Source organism: Rhipicephalus microplus, chromosome 3 (genome assembly GCF_043290135.1).
Source record: "Rhipicephalus microplus isolate Deutch F79 chromosome 3, USDA_Rmic, whole genome shotgun sequence".
Taxonomy (NCBI): domain Eukaryota; kingdom Metazoa; phylum Arthropoda; class Arachnida; order Ixodida; family Ixodidae; genus Rhipicephalus; species Rhipicephalus microplus.
The window spans coordinates 21,351,179-21,369,280 of NC_134702.1; the positions used below are offsets into that span (position 1 = coordinate 21,351,179).

An 18,102-nucleotide genomic window follows, 5' to 3' on the forward strand; every position below is an offset into this window, starting at 1 on the left:
CGACTCTTTGACGACGCCCTTTTAGGGTGTCTACTGACATACTCACAAGAGGTCGGCATGTATCGATGAACGCCAGTGGCGTTGCCAAAAAGTTTTTTATGAAGAACTAGGGGGGGGGGGGGTTCAACCAATTTTTAGGTATACTCCTTTGTGTGTTTGTATATGCACATACAAAACTGAAATATTTAGAAAAGGTTTCGAAGTAAGTGGTTTCCATAGTCGGTAAGCTCTCATTTGCAGTGGAGTTATTATATCGAATCGTTGCTTGTGCCGATGCATCACGAAGGAACAGAAAAGGAAAAAGAAAGGGAACGGAAAACAGGTTGCTGTTAAAGATCCTGACTCGGACTGACAACCTTCTTATTCCAGAGCAGGTGTGACATCGCACACAAGCACAAGTTCTACGTGCAGCACGGTGAGAACATATATATATATATATATATATATATATATATATATATATATATATATATATATATATATATATATATATATATATATATATATATATATATATATATATATATATATATATATATATATATATATATATATATATATATATATAGTGACGTATAGTATGATCTAGTATATATGGTATAGCAAGGAGAGAAAACGGGAAGTGAGGGTGAAGAGGAGAGAAAGGAGGAGGCGGAGAGAGGGCGTTGCCACTAAAGTTTCTGAAGAAAAACTAAAGTAGCACTAACTGAACCCCTTCGCCTCTACCTCCTCTCTCAGCAAGCACAGCAGCGCCTCTAGAGTGTCCACCAGGAAACTATGAATGCGAAAGCACGCGGGCGCACTGGATGTGCCATAGAGTTTCCTATGTGCCAGACGCTTGGGCAGCTCGGGCACTGCTGCGCTGTGTGTTCATCGAGCGGCCGTGCCTTGGGTGTGCTGGAAGGGTACGTCGATGGCGTCTGTTCGTGGAGAGAGAGAGGTTCAGGAAATGAAAAGAAGCAACTTCTGCAGCCCTAGTTGGGAGCATGGCTCAGCGCCTTTAGGGAGGGGGGGGGGGCATTAAAGATGTGAAGAAGAGAGAAGAAGAAGAGAAATAGCGTCCATGACCAAGGACGTGGTGGGTGGCTTCTGTAGCCGGCTGTCTAGTCCAGTGTCCTCAAGGAAGCGAAGAACCACCTCTAAGACCTGGGTGTGGTGCCGTGCAGGAAAGAGAAGGTCCCTCTGTGTAGCCGCGGGCAGAGCGTGGCGGTGGAGTGCAGCGAGCAAGACGCCACGTTGTGTACGGAGCGCTGGACAAACACACAACAGGTGCTCGATGGTGTCATCTGCCCCGCACGCAGTGCACGCAGCGGGTGATGCTCTGCCAAACCGATGACGCCGGGCCGCAGGCCAGGAACAGCCGATGCGTAAGCGAAGTAGCAGGGACCTCGCCCTCCTGGTGAAACCCCGGTCAGGTGGTGGGTTGGTGGTTCCATCCTTGCTACACGATCTTCAGGGTGGCAGCGTAGCAACAGCTTCCTCAATGTGAGCCTCGAAAAGTCTGAGGCGACCATGGTACGGCACAGAGGGACGGCGGAATTATGTGCTTCTTTCGCCAGGGTGTCAGCCCGCTCGTTTCCCTGGATTCCCACACGAGATGATGGGACCCAGTGCAGAGAAACATCGACGCCACTGGAAAGGAGTACATGCAGTTTGGTGACGAGCACCTGCGTTGCGAAGCCTGCCCGTTCCGGCTTTGCCAAGGCCAGCAACGCAGCTCTTGAGTCACACGCAACAGCCACGGGGCACGTGGGGGGGGGGGGGGGTTAGCTGCCAGGAGGTCAACTGCCAGGTGGAGACCAGCCGTCTCTGCGGCGGTAGAGCAGGCCGCAGAAGGCAGACGGGGGGAGGCCGTCCAACCAAGTGCTGGCATAACGCAGGAAGCTGTTGCCGAGCCTGTGCCTGGGATGACGGAGCCGTCCGTGTACGCAATAAGCGTTCCAGCTAGCTCTTCCTCTATCTTGGAGGCAGATGCCTGCTTGGGGGCGCAAATGGGTGAGCGACGCTTGGAGAGCCCTCCAAGACCAGTGTTGATAACCACTGGTCTTTCTGTTGGCGGGGGAAGAGGGACGGCTGGAGGCACCGGTCCCACAGCTGCTTGATAGATCTGCAGCAGCCCTCAAATCCGAGATCCTGGTTGATCTTGCAGCCTGGCAAGCAGGGGGCATCCATCAGGCGCATGGGCTCAATGTGTAGAAGCCCACGTTGCTTTAGGAGGAGGGAGAGAGGCTAGACACCCGCCTCTGCCAGGGTGGCTGCGACTTGAGAGGAGAGGCGGGTGTCTGGCCTTTATCCCGCACGTTCGCGAAAGTGGACAAACAATATGGCGTTTGCGATACCTTGACAAATGTAGTGCATCATGCTGCAGATTCTCAGCACCGCCCAGTGGCGCTGCCATCGAGAGTGTCACCGCTGAGCGCGTCTGCACGCAAACGGTGGGCTGTCGCGTTGAGTATTGCGTACTTGCGGTGATGTTTTTTTCCCACTGCATATCACTTGCTTATATACACGTCACATTATCGTATTAAAGGTTACTTTTCATATTTTTTTCTTTCTCATTCCCCCTTTATGTGCATCGCCTAGAACCGCTGCGCCCAAATGAGCTCTAACGGAAAGATGAGCCCACGCCCATAATTGAGATCAGGAGCCATACAGCCCCTAAACTAGCGTCGTTTACTACACTTGACGAGAATTGCGCTATTTTTTTTTTCGGAGACTTTATAGTTGCCAAAAACGAAGGTTTTCTTTCCCACCAAATACGCCGAGTAGGACGCAAGTTTGGAACCACAGCGTGAGCTTACCCGCGAATGCCATGCAGTGTCGCTGAAGGGCGCGCGAACCACTAGTCCGCATTTAGAGCTTTCGCGTTGAGTGCTACTGCATAGATTGTCTTTTTCTGCTCAGTCGAGTTTATTGATTTTATCGCGCAATATATGAATACATCTGAGCAATATGGTTGCGCTGTGCCCGCGGAAGTAAGCGTCGTTTCTCTCTCACTCACTACTACTGCTGCACCGTGCAGTACAAAATAAATCTAAAAGCAGAACATTTTCTATGAAAGCTTAGAAACTGGCAATTACAGAGCACATTTTTAGGCATATATCACATATAATGATAAAGAGCGGCAAGGAAGCCTGGGCTCTCACACTCAGCCAGCGAGAGAAGGCAGAATAAAAACAGTCGCATTCTTGACCAATCCCCCAGCGTGAGTACGTGCCATATATTGAAGGAAAACAAACAAACAAACAAACAAACAAACAAACAAACAACAGCCAGGCCGAAGCAAGACTGCTGTCTCGTTTCTTTTTCTTCGCGACATAAAATTTGCTCGCTTTTGAAAATTGAAAGACATGAGGGAATCTTTAGGGTAATCGCCATGACACGTACATCAGACATGGTCGCTCGTGCAATTTATGAGATATGCACGCAAGTTCTGCGATCAACTGAGACAAAGAAGGGCGGCTTTTCAGCGTGGCTAAAGTTTAGGGTGCTTCGATGCGTTTTCCATTAGAAGAACGTATGTTTAAAAGCAATACCGAGCCTGATTAAGAGTGCGCGGCACGGTCACACCTCGGTCAGGGCCTCATCAATCGTGAGGCCCACGTGACGGCTTTATGCTCTGCCATAGCGGAGTACAAAGAACTCTAATTCGTTAACCACTTTTTTCTAAATACACACCACGTTTGTGCATTCTGCTCTCCCATAGTAGAGTACCAAGTATTCTAATTCGTTAAACACAGGTTTTCTAAACATGCACGTAGCTGCAAATGTTTGAATCGATTACGATAACAGGACAGCTTAATGCTCTCCCGTTGTCACAGAACGAGCGCTAAAAAGAAAGCGCGCCGCCAAATCCTTGCGACAACGGGCGGTAGGAACGCCGCGAGGTAAAAAGAAAAAAAAGAAAGCAAACATCCAAGGCTCCCGGGCGCGCGCTCTCCCCGCAGAAGCACGGCTTCGCAGACGAACCTCCTCACCCCGCAGCGGCGGCCGGGCAAGCGCTAGAAATTTCCAGAACGAAGGAGGCGTGGCTACGCCGAGCTGAGTCACCCGACGCGGAGGGCTGACAAACCGTCTCGCCTCTCTCCAGCCTTCGCTGCGTATCGCGCCGACGAAAGGACGAGAAAATTCTGGAAAGTGGCGCGGAAGGTATTTAATCGAGCGGCCGAGACGAGAAAGCAGGAGGTGACGGAAGTTAACGCCAGAGCGCGTAGGAATTCCGCCGTGGAGTCGGCGAAGGTTCTGCCCGTAGTGACAGAACAGGAGGTGACGGAAGTTAACGCCAGAGCGCGTAGGAATTCCGCCGTGGAGTCGGCGAAGGTTCTGCCGTAGTGACAGAACAGGAGGTGACGGAAGTTAACGCCAGAGCGCGTAGGAATTCCGCCGTGGAGTCGGCGAAGGTTCTGCCCGTAGTGACAGAACAGGAGGAGACGGAAGTGAGCGCCAGAGTGCGTAGAGAGTCCGCCGTATAGTCGGCGAAGTTTGTGGTCCGTAGGGACGGCTCGAGCTACAGGCAAGAGCGTGGGTTTACCGCTATCGAGCGAAGACGCGGGCAACAGCTGCGTGTGTGAAGCCGACGGGTTCCGGCGAAGAAGTTGAAGTTTGAAGAGTGGCCAATTGAAGACGGGAGGTTTCCTGGAAGAGAAACTCCAGAGAGCTGCGGAACGACAACAACGCTGGACTTTGAGTGAGTGATTCTCGGAAGAGTATCATTCAGACTTTTGTTCCAAGGACTTTGGACTGAATAGGTTTTCTATCTCTTTAGTCCTTAAGTGTCTTGGTTGTTCAATGCATGTGACTGCATCGTAGTGCGTATTGTTGTCTGTGTCCGTTGTTTCAAGTGTGGTTGATTGTACTGTGTAGTACATTGTCTGTTTGGTGACGTATTGTATGTAACTATTGTGGAGTGTGCATACGTGTGTATTGTTTTTGATCTGCCGTTAATGAGAATATAATTTTGTTTGTTTATCATCTCTCGGCTCTGTCTTGTTCTTTGGGCCACAGCCGGCGTCCGCTGGCGCACCAATAAGGACCACTTCTAAATTGTCCACGCTTTCGTGGTGCGGTTCGGGGGGCCGATACTTCGGCTCTTGGAATTAGCCCGGCGATCGCCTCCCTAATAAACGGGACAGGTGTGACAATTAATCTGGCGTCCGCGACAGGACCATTTGGTGCACAGTGTGTCCAAAGTAGTGAGAAAGAGCCTCGAGTTGTTGATAGTGCTATCGGAACGACTTGGTGTGTTGTTCAGTGTTCTCGTTAACGAGTGCAGGGGAGTGCTCCGATAGACTGATCTAGGCAGATACTTTTTGCACGCGGCAAGGTTTTATTTGCGAGACACCATGGATCTCGAAAAGTTAGTTGCTCTTGGTGAAAAGATGGGTCTTTCTGGCGCCGAACTACGGAAGTGGGTCACCCAGAGGGAAAAAAGAAGAAAAAGCAGCCGAGCTGGAGAGAGAGAGGTTGGCAGCTGAAAGGGCGAAAGAAGAAAGAGAGGAAAGGGAACGGCAGCGACAGCACGAGATAGAACTCGAGCGGCTCCGTTTGCAACAGCGAAGTGAAACTCCGGTCCAAGCTAGAGTGGAAAGCAGCGAACGAGAGGATCACGGCTTCCGCTTGAACCCAAGCAAGCTGCTCGTAGCGTTTGATGAAAGGAAGGACGACCTAGACGCGTACCTCCACCGATTTGAGACGATTGCGAAGAGCCAGAATTGGCCGGAACATCAATGGGCAACTGCTTTGAGTACTTGCTTGAGTGGTGAAGCGCTCAGTGTGTACGGTAGGCTGACGCCGACCGATGCAGCCAACTACGCAAAAGTGAAAGCTGCTTTGTTGAAGCGATTTAGATTCACTGTGGAAGGATTCCGGGACAGATTTCGGACAGGAAAGCCAGCTGATGGTGAGACGGCTACGCAGTATGCCGCCCGACTTTGCCATTATTTCGACAGGTGGATTGAACTTTCAGGGACAGCGCAGGAGTACGATGAGCTTAGAGAGCTACTAATTAGAGAACAATTTCTTACTAGTTGCCACCCAAGCCTGTCGCTGTACTTGAAAGAGAGGAGAGCTAAGTCACTCGAAGACATGCTTGAATTAGCTGATCAATTCTTGGAAGCGCAAGGTGGCACTAATTTGGCCAAGGTCAAGAAAGATTGTCCCGATGATTCGAAGAAATTGGCTCCTGAAGAAAAGAAGCGAGCACCAGAGAGCATGCAGCGATGTTTTCTGTGTAACCGAGTGGGTCATCGCGCGAAAAACTGTCGAACGATCTTTACGAGCCCTACGGTAGTGAAATGTTTTAAGTGTGGTCAGACTGGGCACAAAGCAGATGCATGTCGGAACGGAGTGAGTCAAACTCACCAGGTATCCTGTGTGCAAGCAGCACCGAAATCTGATAATAATGCCGTCACTGATGGATTCGTAGAGTTGAAGAATGGGGAGAAAATTCCTATTGTGGGTGCTGTAATGTCAAAGCAGCCAACCGGTGTTACGAAAGGAATGCCAACGGTGCCTGGAAAAGTTGCGGGCAAAAAGATTACGGTTCTAAGAGACACCGGTAGCTCCACGGTTATCGTGAGAAGAAATTTGGTACGGGAAAGAGAGTTGACAGGCAGAACGAAACCGGTTTGCCTAATTGACCGTACGGTCCGGATGCTTCCCGAAGCAGAAATTGAGGTTGAAACCCCGTACTTCAGCGGGAAGGTTACTGCGTTATGCATGACGACCCCCCTGTATGACCTTGTCATCGGAAACATCGACGGGGCGCGAGGGCCAAGTGATCCAGAATGTTTGGGAGAAGACCCGAAGATAGAGCCCTCGCCAACACAGCGGCCGCGAGATACAGTGGAGGAGCATCCCGTGACGGATCTCACTAGAGCACAAGGTGAAGCTGCGGCGCAAGAGACAGCGAAGGAGAAGCCGATCGTGTCGAATAAGTTCGCGGGCCGAGCAACCGGACTTACGTCGGCACGACCTCAACCGACCGACAGTGTAAAGGAGACGGAGTTGGCCAGCCGGGCAAAATGTAGAGGCATTATCAAGCGGGTAAATAAACAGACAGGACCCGTCGAATGTAATGACGCGTTAACGGTGTCGGAAGAGACAACGATGGCTGAGACGACGCCTCAGATATCATCGTGGGAAAGGGCTCGCCGAAAAAGAACGTGGAAACACAAGAATAGATCGAGCGAGCACCGCAAAAAGGGGCGCAAGCGCTGTTCGAAGTACTCAAGATAGGTGCTGAGGTGGAATCAGATTGTGTTTGGCAGGGTTGAGTGCCATATGTTGTTTTAATGTTCTTGTTATCCTGTGTCTCAAGTGTATGTCGAGTGAGTCAGTGTTCTGTGCGATGGTGTGATGTATAGTGTTGTATAATTGTTGGATAGACAGAACTTTGTACGTTTGTATTGTTTAGAATGTGTGATGAAGTGTTGTAGGCATGTACCTGTGGCTATATTTCATGTGTTGTGGAATTGAACTACAATGTACGATTGTATTGAGTGATATATTGTGAATGTGAAGTGTCATGAGCGACGGATTGTGTTACAGTCTGTGAGAATGTGTGGTAACTGTTCGCGCTCGTCTGTGTGGTTTTTGAATATTATGAGATAATATTCTTAAAGTGGGGGGCAGTGTCACAGAACGAGCGCTAAAAAGAAAGCGCGCCGCCAAATCCTTGCGACAACGGGCGGTAGGAACGCCGCGAGGTAAAAAGAAAAAAAAGAAAGCAAACATCCAAGGCTCCCGGGCGCGCGCTCTCCCCGCAGAAGCACGGCTTCGCAGACGAACCTCCTCACCCCGCAGCGGCGGCCGGGCAAGCGCTAGAAATTTCCAGAACGAAGGAGGCGTGGCTACGCCGAGCTGAGTCACCCGACGCGGAGGGCTGACAAACCGTCTCGCCTCTCTCCAGCCTTCGCTGCGTATCGCGCCGACGAAAGGACGAGAAAATTCTGGAAAGTGGCGCGGAAGGTATTTAATCGAGCGGCCGAGACGAGAAAGCAGGAGGTGACGGAAGTTAACGCCAGAGCGCGTAGGAATTCCGCCGTGGAGTCGGCGAAGGTTCTGCCCGTAGTGACAGAACAGGAGGTGACGGAAGTTAACGCCAGAGCGCGTAGGAATTCCGCCGTGGAGTCGGCGAAGGTTCTGCCGTAGTGACAGAACAGGAGGTGACGGAAGTTAACGCCAGAGCGCGTAGGAATTCCGCCGTGGAGTCGGCGAAGGTTCTGCCCGTAGTGACAGAACAGGAGGAGACGGAAGTGAGCGCCAGAGTGCGTAGAGAGTCCGCCGTATAGTCGGCGAAGTTTGTGGTCCGTAGGGACGGCTCGAGCTACAGGCAAGAGCGTGGGTTTACCGCTATCGAGCGAAGACGCGGGCAACAGCTGCGTGTGTGAAGCCGACGGGTTCCGGCGAAGAAGTTGAAGTTTGAAGAGTGGCCAATTGAAGACGGGAGGTTTCCTGGAAGAGAAACTCCAGAGAGCTGCGGAACGACAACAACGCTGGACTTTGAGTGAGTGATTCTCGGAAGAGTATCATTCAGACTTTTGTTCCAAGGACTTTGGACTGAATAGGTTTTCTATCTCTTTAGTCCTTAAGTGTCTTGGTTGTTCAATGCATGTGACTGCATCGTAGTGCGTATTGTTGTCTGTGTCCGTTGTTTCAAGTGTGGTTGATTGTACTGTGTAGTACATTGTCTGTTTGGTGACGTATTGTATGTAACTATTGTGGAGTGTGCATACGTGTGTATTGTTTTTGATCTGCCGTTAATGAGAATATAATTTTGTTTGTTTATCATCTCTCGGCTCTGTCTTGTTCTTTGGGCCACAGCCGGCGTCCGCTGGCGCACCAATAAGGACCACTTCTAAATTGTCCACGCTTTCGTGGTGCGGTTCGGGGGGCCGATACTTCGGCTCTTGGAATTAGCCCGGCGATCGCCTCCCTAATAAACGGGACAGGTGTGACACCCGTAGTAGAGTACCTTGTACTCTAATCGTCGAACATTTCATCTGAACACATGCATAACTTATGCTCTGTACATAGTGTAACTTATTTTTTTTTTTCGAAACAGAGAACATGCCGAGTTAACGAGATCAATCCGTTTGACCAGTGTGGGACGACTTCTAAAGTTACAGATGTCCGCAGCTTGCACGGAATCGCGCGGGACTGGGTCACAGCAGTGCCGGTGGGAAACCAGCTCATCATGACTTGGTTATAGGCCTTTACCTTCTCACCCGCCTGTTTCTCACCTCTAGGTGTATTACTACTGTAAACAGCTATGGTTGCTCTTCTATCTTTTTACGTCTTTCTTTAGAGACGATAGACTTGTCTGGGATACTCTAACGCAGAAATTTTGTCTGGCTTTCCGTTTGCCTGTCAACTGAAACGATCGACCTATCAGGCCAACGTTCAACCCCTTCCTGCATGCCCAGCCATCTTGATCTGGTGTCTGCATTCATACTTGTGTGCACTGTTGGTCGAAAATCGAAATATTACACATATATCGGAGGCGCAATATCAGCATATCAATGTTTTCTTCAAAGGTTTATTTTTTCATACTAGAAAATGTATAGATGCGTAATTCTGAAAAGAGTAGTGTTTATTACTCTGCGCGGACAATGTGACGCTAAGCACGAAAAGACGGGTGTTTCCAACGATTTGCTAATATGATACGGTGCTACCACCAACCCGTGGCTAAGCGTTCAACAGATGCTTTCGTTGTCCAAGATTGCTGCCAGATGGTGCTGATGTCTTACGCAGCGTTTTCGGCATTTCATTCACCGATCGATTTTCTTAAACAGATCGTCAAATAAACGTTTTTTTTTATTCTCTCTCTACAGACAGAAAACATTTCTTTCGAAGACATTTGCAGTGAAGCGCGCAAATATACGGCCATATCTTTTTTGTTCTGTCTTCATATGTATCGTTCTCTCTATGTTTATTTGGTTCTTTGTCACCCTTATTTTTTTCTTTATATGTATTTCTCTCTCTCTCTGTGTGTAGTCGCTCTCTCACCTTCAATCTGTGTCTCTCTGCTTTCCCTTTCTTTCTGCCTGTTTCTCTCTATACCGTTAAATTTTTCTCTCTATCCTCGTACCCTCTTCCACACCCTAACTTCGCTTATTCCGCCACCTAGCGGTACCAGACCATTCGCACGTTTCAGTTTCTCTCGTTAACCATCTGTACAGAATGAGCGGTGATTGAGCGCGTGCTGGTTAGTTATGATGTTAACTATTTTCAACACGCAGCAAACTTCGAACATAACAGTTCTGACGTAAAATAAGAGAAAAAAATACAACCAGCTCCACTGATGAAATAGCGAAGCTGGTAGCGTGCAGTGGGGTTGAGTGAAGTGGGAAAATAGTGGGCAGTAGTGGTGAGCTGTGGGAGTGGTGAGTAAGTACCACTACGATCCCACCAAGAGCGTGGGTAAATCCCACTGTGATCTACGACCTACGATGACATGTCGAACACGAAAAGCTCGATCACGGTGTGAGATATCTTACACCGTGGCTCGACTAAGAGCCATATCGCTGTTAAAAATAAACGAAAACATTCTAAGCAAGTTGCTTCCCAAGTTCGACCAACTGAGCAGCATTTATTCGCCCATATACGTTTCCCTCGTGTTCACTCGGTTGACTATACGCTATAATATGCAACCTCTACTATTACACCATCATCTTTAGCTTCCCGCCCCCATTTTTTTATGACTACTCGTGGTAAACTGAGAATAAGTAAGTGCTAGTGAAAGAGAAAAATAGTTCCGAGCAGCCAGATCTGACTGAGGAAGTTACATGGTCGCCATTTCGATTTATTCAGGCAAAGCATACTAGCACCACCTCTTCAAAAACTGGGCTTGCAATTAGCACAACCTGATCTTCTTTCATTTGGAGCCTCTACACCATGGGTTTCAGCCACAGGGATGTTTTATTGGCCGTTCAGGAATACATCACTGCGACTAAACGATTTTCTTGCTAAATTACGGTCTCACTACTTCTTCTTTATTTTTTCTTCTGTAAATATGCAATTGGCACTTCAAATCATAATTAAACAACAAAAGTTTTTTTAGGAATGACGCAATGCTGAAAGTATCGGGCAAATTCACCTTATAATCGGCCAATCCCCTCCTTTGGGTACGAGCCATTTGGAGAGGAAAACAACAACAACAACAACAACAACAACAACAACAACAACAACAACAACAACAACAACAACAACAACAACAAAGTTAAACCAGGGCCAGAAGGACTTTGGTTAAACTAACTACAGTAATGGATTCTGCCTGTACGCGCTCCACGGAAGCGTGCTACTCAGAGATGGGAGGATGGCAACAGAATAATAAGAACGCACAGCTGAAACACGTTCAAACAAACGATGAATAAAGAGTGAGGAAGCAATTACACTTGTCGACAGGAACAATGAACCAAAACGTTATCTCGCCGGTCACGCGCACGATCGCCGCAGTTTCGCATCCTTTCATCGCCTACAATCGTAGTAACTATCTTAACTACATATATAGCGAGCACTCGAGTCTGCGGTGGAGACAAACGCATCGTCTACGCCTGTGGTGTAGGTACATTGAGAGGCGCCGCGAGGGGGCACAGAATTTGCATTCTTCGAGCATTCTTCGAGCATCCGTGCGCATAAGCTTGCAAAACACGATCGCATCTCAGAGGCGCGCTTCAAACTGAGCCTGGACAAAAAAAAAAAAAAAAAGCACGCACGTGTGCACAGCCAAAGCCACCTAGAACAGGCAAATTCTAGGAGGCGCTGGCACAGCCCGATGGCGTCACGTGGTCCGGCCAAGAAACTCTCAATGTTTGCGTGACGATCAGTGAACTCCCCGTTTTTAGCTTACCTCCTCCGTAAAGGGAATGTAAGAATGATCTAAAGACAATTCGACGGAGTATCATCGTCGACAATTCGACAAACATCATCTCGATGTTGACGTTGTGGTAACGCGATTGATTATTACGGTAGCCCACGAAACGAAATTCCCTTCTCAAATATCGCGTTTTGTTAAAACAGCACATTTAGCTCCTATCGTGTTTCAAACCGAGGAACCTTGATATGCGGTGATTAACGTCCCCAAACCACCATATGATTATGAGAGACGCCGTAGTTGAGGGCTCCGGAAATTTCGACCACTTGGGGTTCTTTAACGTGCACCCAAATCTGAGCACACGGCGGGCCTCAAGCATTTTCGTCTCCATCGAAAATGCAGCCGCCGCGGCCGGGATTCGATCCCGCGACCCAAACAGAGGAACCTACCGCGGAGGTATACTGCTTCGGTGGTGCCTCGGCTGCTGATTCGGAGGCACGTGTACAGTTTGATATCAGTGCACGTTTAAGAACACCAGATGGTCCAAATTTCCGGAGCCCTTCACTACAGCGTCTCTCATAATTATATCGTGGTTTTGGGACGTTAAAACACCAGACTATATTATTATTATTATTATTATTATTATTATTATTATTATTATTATTATTATTATTATTATTATTATTATTATTATTATTATTATTATTATTGTTGTTGTTGTTGTTGTTGTTGTTGTTGTTGTTGTTGTTGTTGTTGTTGTTGTTGTTGATTCGAAGGTCACGGGATTGAATCCCGGCCGCATTTTCGAAGGAGGACGAATGCTAGAAGCCAAGTCCTATGTCTGCTTAGATTTAGGTTCATGTTAAAGAACCCCTGATGGTTCATCCACAACAGTGTCTCTCATAATCGTCGCAGTTTTGGACCGTCAGGGCACACCGATTACGATTATCAAACAAACTAACGAGATATGTATATATGAACGTTTCTGGAGCAACGAGAACTGCGACTTCATTGAGTCAACGCGAAGACCGCCGGATAATATTGCCCCGCCGCGGGGGTCTAGTGGCTAAGGTATTCGGCTGCTGACCCGCAGGTCGCACGAATCGAATCCCGGCTTCAGCGGCTGCATTTCCGATGGGGGCGGAAATGTTGTTTAGGCCCGTGTGCTCAGATTTGGGCGCACGTTAAAGAATCCCAGGTGGTCGAAATTTCCGGAGCCCTCCACTACGGCGCCTCTCATAATCATATCATGGTTTTGGGACATTAAACCCCACATATCAAATCAGTCAAATCAAACCAGATAATGTTGCCACGTGCAGCGTGCGTTGTTTCAATTTTGCCGTATTCAGTTTACGGCCACAAAAACCGTCAGCAATGCTAGGAGACAAACACGCGCCACTGTTCGAAAAGCTTCGGGGTTGTAGTAGATCGTTTCGTTGAAAGTACTGCGCAGGACGCGGGGAGTCAAGCTTATTCCCTAGCTTGCGCGACCACAGTGAAAAGGCTCGGAAAGTTCCATGCGTGATGTAGAAAAAGGCGGCACGTCGCAACGATGATCAGTTTTTTTCCTCGACGGCTGACGATTGTTTCACGCCGCTATCAGTTTTCTAAGTGAATTTCTCGCACGCTGTCTTTTTGCGGCCCGGGCATAAACTTACCCAAATAAAGAAAAAAAATTAGTTCGAACAAGTCGACTGCTCTTCCGTCCACGTCACGACCACGTGACATCATACCTTGTCGGAGGCTCGGCCCCCAGTCACATCGATTCCTTGTTCCGTTACTGTTGGTCGCTTCGAATCAATATTTCTTAAGCGATGCTATCTTGTGTTAGCAATCACTAGCGAAACGTTTATTCAAGTGCATTGGTAACGCCGTGCCTGGAAAGGCACAGTCGAGATTTTAACAGGGATCTTATCTTTTGCGAAATAATTCAGACTAATATGAAATTCTCGCGCGAGAGTCGTCTGTTGATCCGTCGCTGACTGCAATCTCGCCGAGGCGCCGGTTTTACATGCATTGCGGGCTTTTCAAATTTTTTCCGCGTAGTACACGTAAACGGTAACAGAAGTCGGACAAATTTTTTCGCGATGACGAACAAGTTTCCCACTGACTTTCGCTCTAATTACAACGTCTGGGAAGTCTACTAGTATAAAACTTCTCAGATGAATACCTATATGTGCAGGCAAAATTTAAAAAAAAATCGTCTGGCTCGCTCCAAGCGATGTCAAGCAACATTTCCTTCGTTTTCTGTCCAGCTGTGTGACAGAGATTTTGCGAACATTTTAGCACACGTAACATAAAGCATCTGATGCATGTGTTTTGTGCGCAGTTATCGAAGAATTGTTTTCATCAATTCGATGTCACGATGCCACTGTAGATTTGTTAATGCAACTTATTGCAGTACAGGTATAAATGCGGCAAGTTGTAATCGATGCATATTTCAAAAACCCGCGCGAAAACGAGGCACAACACTCAGAAGATAAATGACACATACGGGACGCATTTCTACGTGCCCTCCATACATCCTTTTCGCGCTGGCTTTTCAAGTATGAAATCTATTGCAGGATGACGAAGTGGCTTTTTGGGCTAGTTGTTTAAATGCGTCAAAACGTAACCCAGAGCTGATAGACGTGTATGAGAAAAGCACAACGAGACGAGAGCTAATTTCGAACTGTTGGTGTTTGTCCCGTTGTGCCGTTCGGTCAGGATGCATCTCGACGCACCATAACTTTTAGCACTGCAGCAGCTTCAGTCAGAGAACTCACCAGCAAAACTCGGATCTTTCATTTGCGTCTAGAGACGAGGATGCAAACTTTCGTCCCCACTTCTGACGTTTCGAGTACAAACTCTCTCTCTCTCTCTTCCCCACCCCCCAACCTTTTTCTTCAAGCACTTACCTACGCAAGACAGGCGCGCGCGCCAGACACGATCGGACAGGTCATCGTGACGACCCCGTCTCGGGGAAGTCCGCAGAGACCCGGCATCAAAATCAATGAACAAGAAGAACAAGTAACACGCAAGTACATCGGGGCCACCGCCTTGTGTGACTCACCCAGCGCATCCTGACGCCGTCTTCGTGACCGAGCCGTCTGAGCTCGTCGATCGCACTGGCACCGCAGGTGCCTCACCGGCCCACAGCCCAGGAACAATAAACTTGGCCGCAGCGCAGGCCTGCACCAGCATCCCACACACCGAAGACCTACATTCAGCTTCTCCCCGCAGGTGAGACGGGGCGTTGAACACAACTGCGAGCGGTAGTTCTCAAAACGTACACGCACACCAATATACACATTGATAAGGAGGAACACGAACTCGACGAGGAGCGCAATCCAACAGAGTAGACACCACTTTCGATCGGTGATTCGTTTCAGAGATGACTGTATACATTAAGCAGAGAGCTGTTGTAAAAGAACGGTGGGGCAGGCAGTCCGTTCATCCGACTCGGCAGTTGTCCGGCCCAGCTCACGTTTGTGAGACAGTCTGCGCCGAGCCCCGTTATCCCTGGCGTAACCGTTGACAGACGGTGTAGCGGAGAGAGTGAGATGTAGAGAGTTTGCGGGGTGTGCACGACCGGGGAAGAGAAGATGAAAATGAGCGGAACTTCTCGGCCTTCAGTGTGCGCCCACTGCAACCTCGCCCCCCTGTCCTTCTTTCTTGCTCGTACATCGCCATCGCTGTCTATACGCTGGCACGCGCGCGCACGAGCGCCTTCACCGCTCGTTTCGCTGGCCGGACTTGTTCCGACGCACTCGAACGAAAACGACAGGTGAACCGAGAGCCACTCGTTTTTCCTCGCGAGGTAATTACAACGAAGAACTACAAGAAGTTGTTCCAAGAGGACTTGTTTTTGTGCTAGTTGGTGCATACTTGATGCAGAAGACTGAGGCGCAAAAAACATCGTTAAGCAGGAAGAGCAGACGATTTTAAGAACTGGCGCTGTTCTTTCTTCTCGTCTGCTCTTCCTGCTTCACGATATGTTTTTGCGCCTCAGTCTTCTACAAGAAGTTGAGCTGCACTTGCTATCGAGTTGGGGTAACAGGCGGTGTGGGCGTGCAGACTCCGACACAAGAGATCGGAACGGTGTTTGCGGTAATGCGTTACTAGTAACGTTGTTACCGGTAACGCATTACTTTTGGGGGGCAAAAGTACCTCATATGGTTTTGGCTGGTCGGTGAGCCATGTCGCTGCCATTGCCTCGGTTCGTCTTCGTGCCATGTGATCACGGCCCCTTCGTGAACGGGTTCGCGCAACGAAAAGTGGATAAATCCCACTTTTCGCCATTAGTTTACACTACATGCCCCTTATAAATTAAAGGTTCGTTGTAACTGCCCCAACAATGATGTTTGGCTCTGTAGCTGTGTCAGAATCACCGACGAAATTAACCACGACGCTCAAGTTTATCATCTAAAGCTAGCGACACAAACGTGAGTCTATACGGTGAGGTCATCTATATTGATAACACGCTGGATGTGAACGCAAAGCAATAAAGTGTTAAAAAACGAGCAGAAAGGTTCCGTACTACAAGAGATGCACAAGCCACGCCATAAGGAGCGTCTTAGCGTCTCAAGTTGTCGTTAGCGTCTCACGGCGTCTCTGGGCTGGCGGACGCCCGTCATGGCAAGCCAGCCCCCAAAGAAGGCGCTAGCCTTCGACGTAGTCGTCCCCGAGGGGACTAGTCCCGAAGACGTCGTTGACGCGACGTCTTCAATAGTAGGAATCGAAGAAGTATACTGCGTTCAGCACTTTGGAGGCCGGAACTACCAAGTTACCGTCAACAGTGAGGCCGCACTGGCCCAAATCGTAGACGCGTCGCACCTCATCATCCGAGGAGAGCGCGTCGCCATCGTACCCCTGGGACCCCAAGTGACCCAAGTGACCGTCCTGTTCCTGCCGTGCCGCGTACCCAGCGAAGTCCTCGCACAAGCACTCTCTCCCTACGGGAAGGTGCTGCATATCACCAGAGGACTCATGGGATCGCGCCCAACCGTGACCACTGGGACGCGATACGTCCGCATGGAAATGAAGGCTTCGTCACCGGTGCCCAACTACCTCAAAGTCGCGGGCCATCGAGTAACCTGTGACTACAAAGGCATCCAGCGAGTGTGTCGTCGATGTGGAGACAGTGGTCACTTCCGCATGAACTGCACAGCTCCATTTTGTGGAAGGTGCGGCGTTTATGGCCATGACGGGAAAGGCTGCTCGCTGCCGTGTCGCCGTTGTGGGGACCCGCATGCCACCGTGGCCTGCACCATCAGGCCATCGTATTCCGAGGCGGCATCCAAGGATTTCCCCCCACTTCAACCAGGAACGCCATCTAAGAATAAGTGCGACGATTCGTCAACGCGAGCCGTGGTAACCGACCACGACCAAGGCGGGCCAATCGCGACGCTGCACCAGACGCCCACTGCGTTTCCAACGATTCCGGGCCTGGTAATCCCTCCAGGTACTGAAAACTTAAGTTCCCCGCGTCCCGTGGCCATTTCTGAGGAATCGCAGGCCAAGCCCTCGTCAGACGAAGCGCCTCGTGAAGACGGCGTCTCGGATGGGAATATTGCATCTGAGGCTCCTCGCGTTGCTGCTCAGTCGACAACAAGTTCAGGTGTCATCGAGGAGTCTACACCTCAAGACGACGACGCCTGCATCTACGAGGACTCCAACAGCACCACGAGTGAGGCGCCCCTACAAATTGACGAAGACGCCAGCTCCAGTGACATAAGCCAGGACAGTGGAGACGTCTTTGTACCATCCTCGCTCAAAAACCCGGACACCAAACGCCACCGGATAACTACTCGTGACTTAGAAGCCCCCACCAGAGACAGAAGTCCCCTGCGGACTTCGACGCGATCCCGGAAGCCCCGAGCCTCCGGTGGATCGCCTGGCCGGAAAAAATGACTCAGCCACTTGCGGGGCATTGGCTCCCGCACCTGATAAAGGTACCCCTGCATTTGCGTGATCCTATAGAATGTTTTCACTTTCCCCATGGCTCTTACTCTAAAAGTTATTACTTTTAACGTTCAAGGTTTCCGAAATCCACAAAAACAGGCTGAGGTATTGGCTTTCGCACGTTCAGTGCATTGTGATTTGCTGTTTGTGCAAGAAACAAATTTTTTCAAGCTTTCCGATGTACTCGCTTTCAAGCGCGCGTTCAATATTGATTGTTTCTTTTCGTACGCCAGCACGCATTCGACTGGCGTCGGAGTCGTTATTTTTAACCGAGGTCTTTTACGTGGCCAGCATGTTTCCTTCGATGCCTTCGGACGCGTGCTGGCGTTCGACTGCACCTTTTT

The 18,102-nt window shown here is 49.4% G+C and overlaps 1 protein-coding gene across 1 annotated transcript in view; it reads right to left on the minus strand.

Moving 5' to 3' along the window:
* The window catches only part of Myo61F (unconventional myosin 61F), a 164,144-nt gene extending 149,127 nt beyond the window's left edge, over window positions 1-15,017 (minus strand). The window contains exon 1 of the mRNA XM_075889047.1: window positions 14,868-15,017. Coding sequence (XP_075745162.1) covers window positions 14,868-14,876 — 9 coding nt within the window. The 5' untranslated portion in view covers window positions 14,877-15,017. The remainder of the gene's footprint in view (window positions 1-14,867) is intronic.
* Window positions 15,018-18,102: the final 3,085 nt, after the last annotated feature.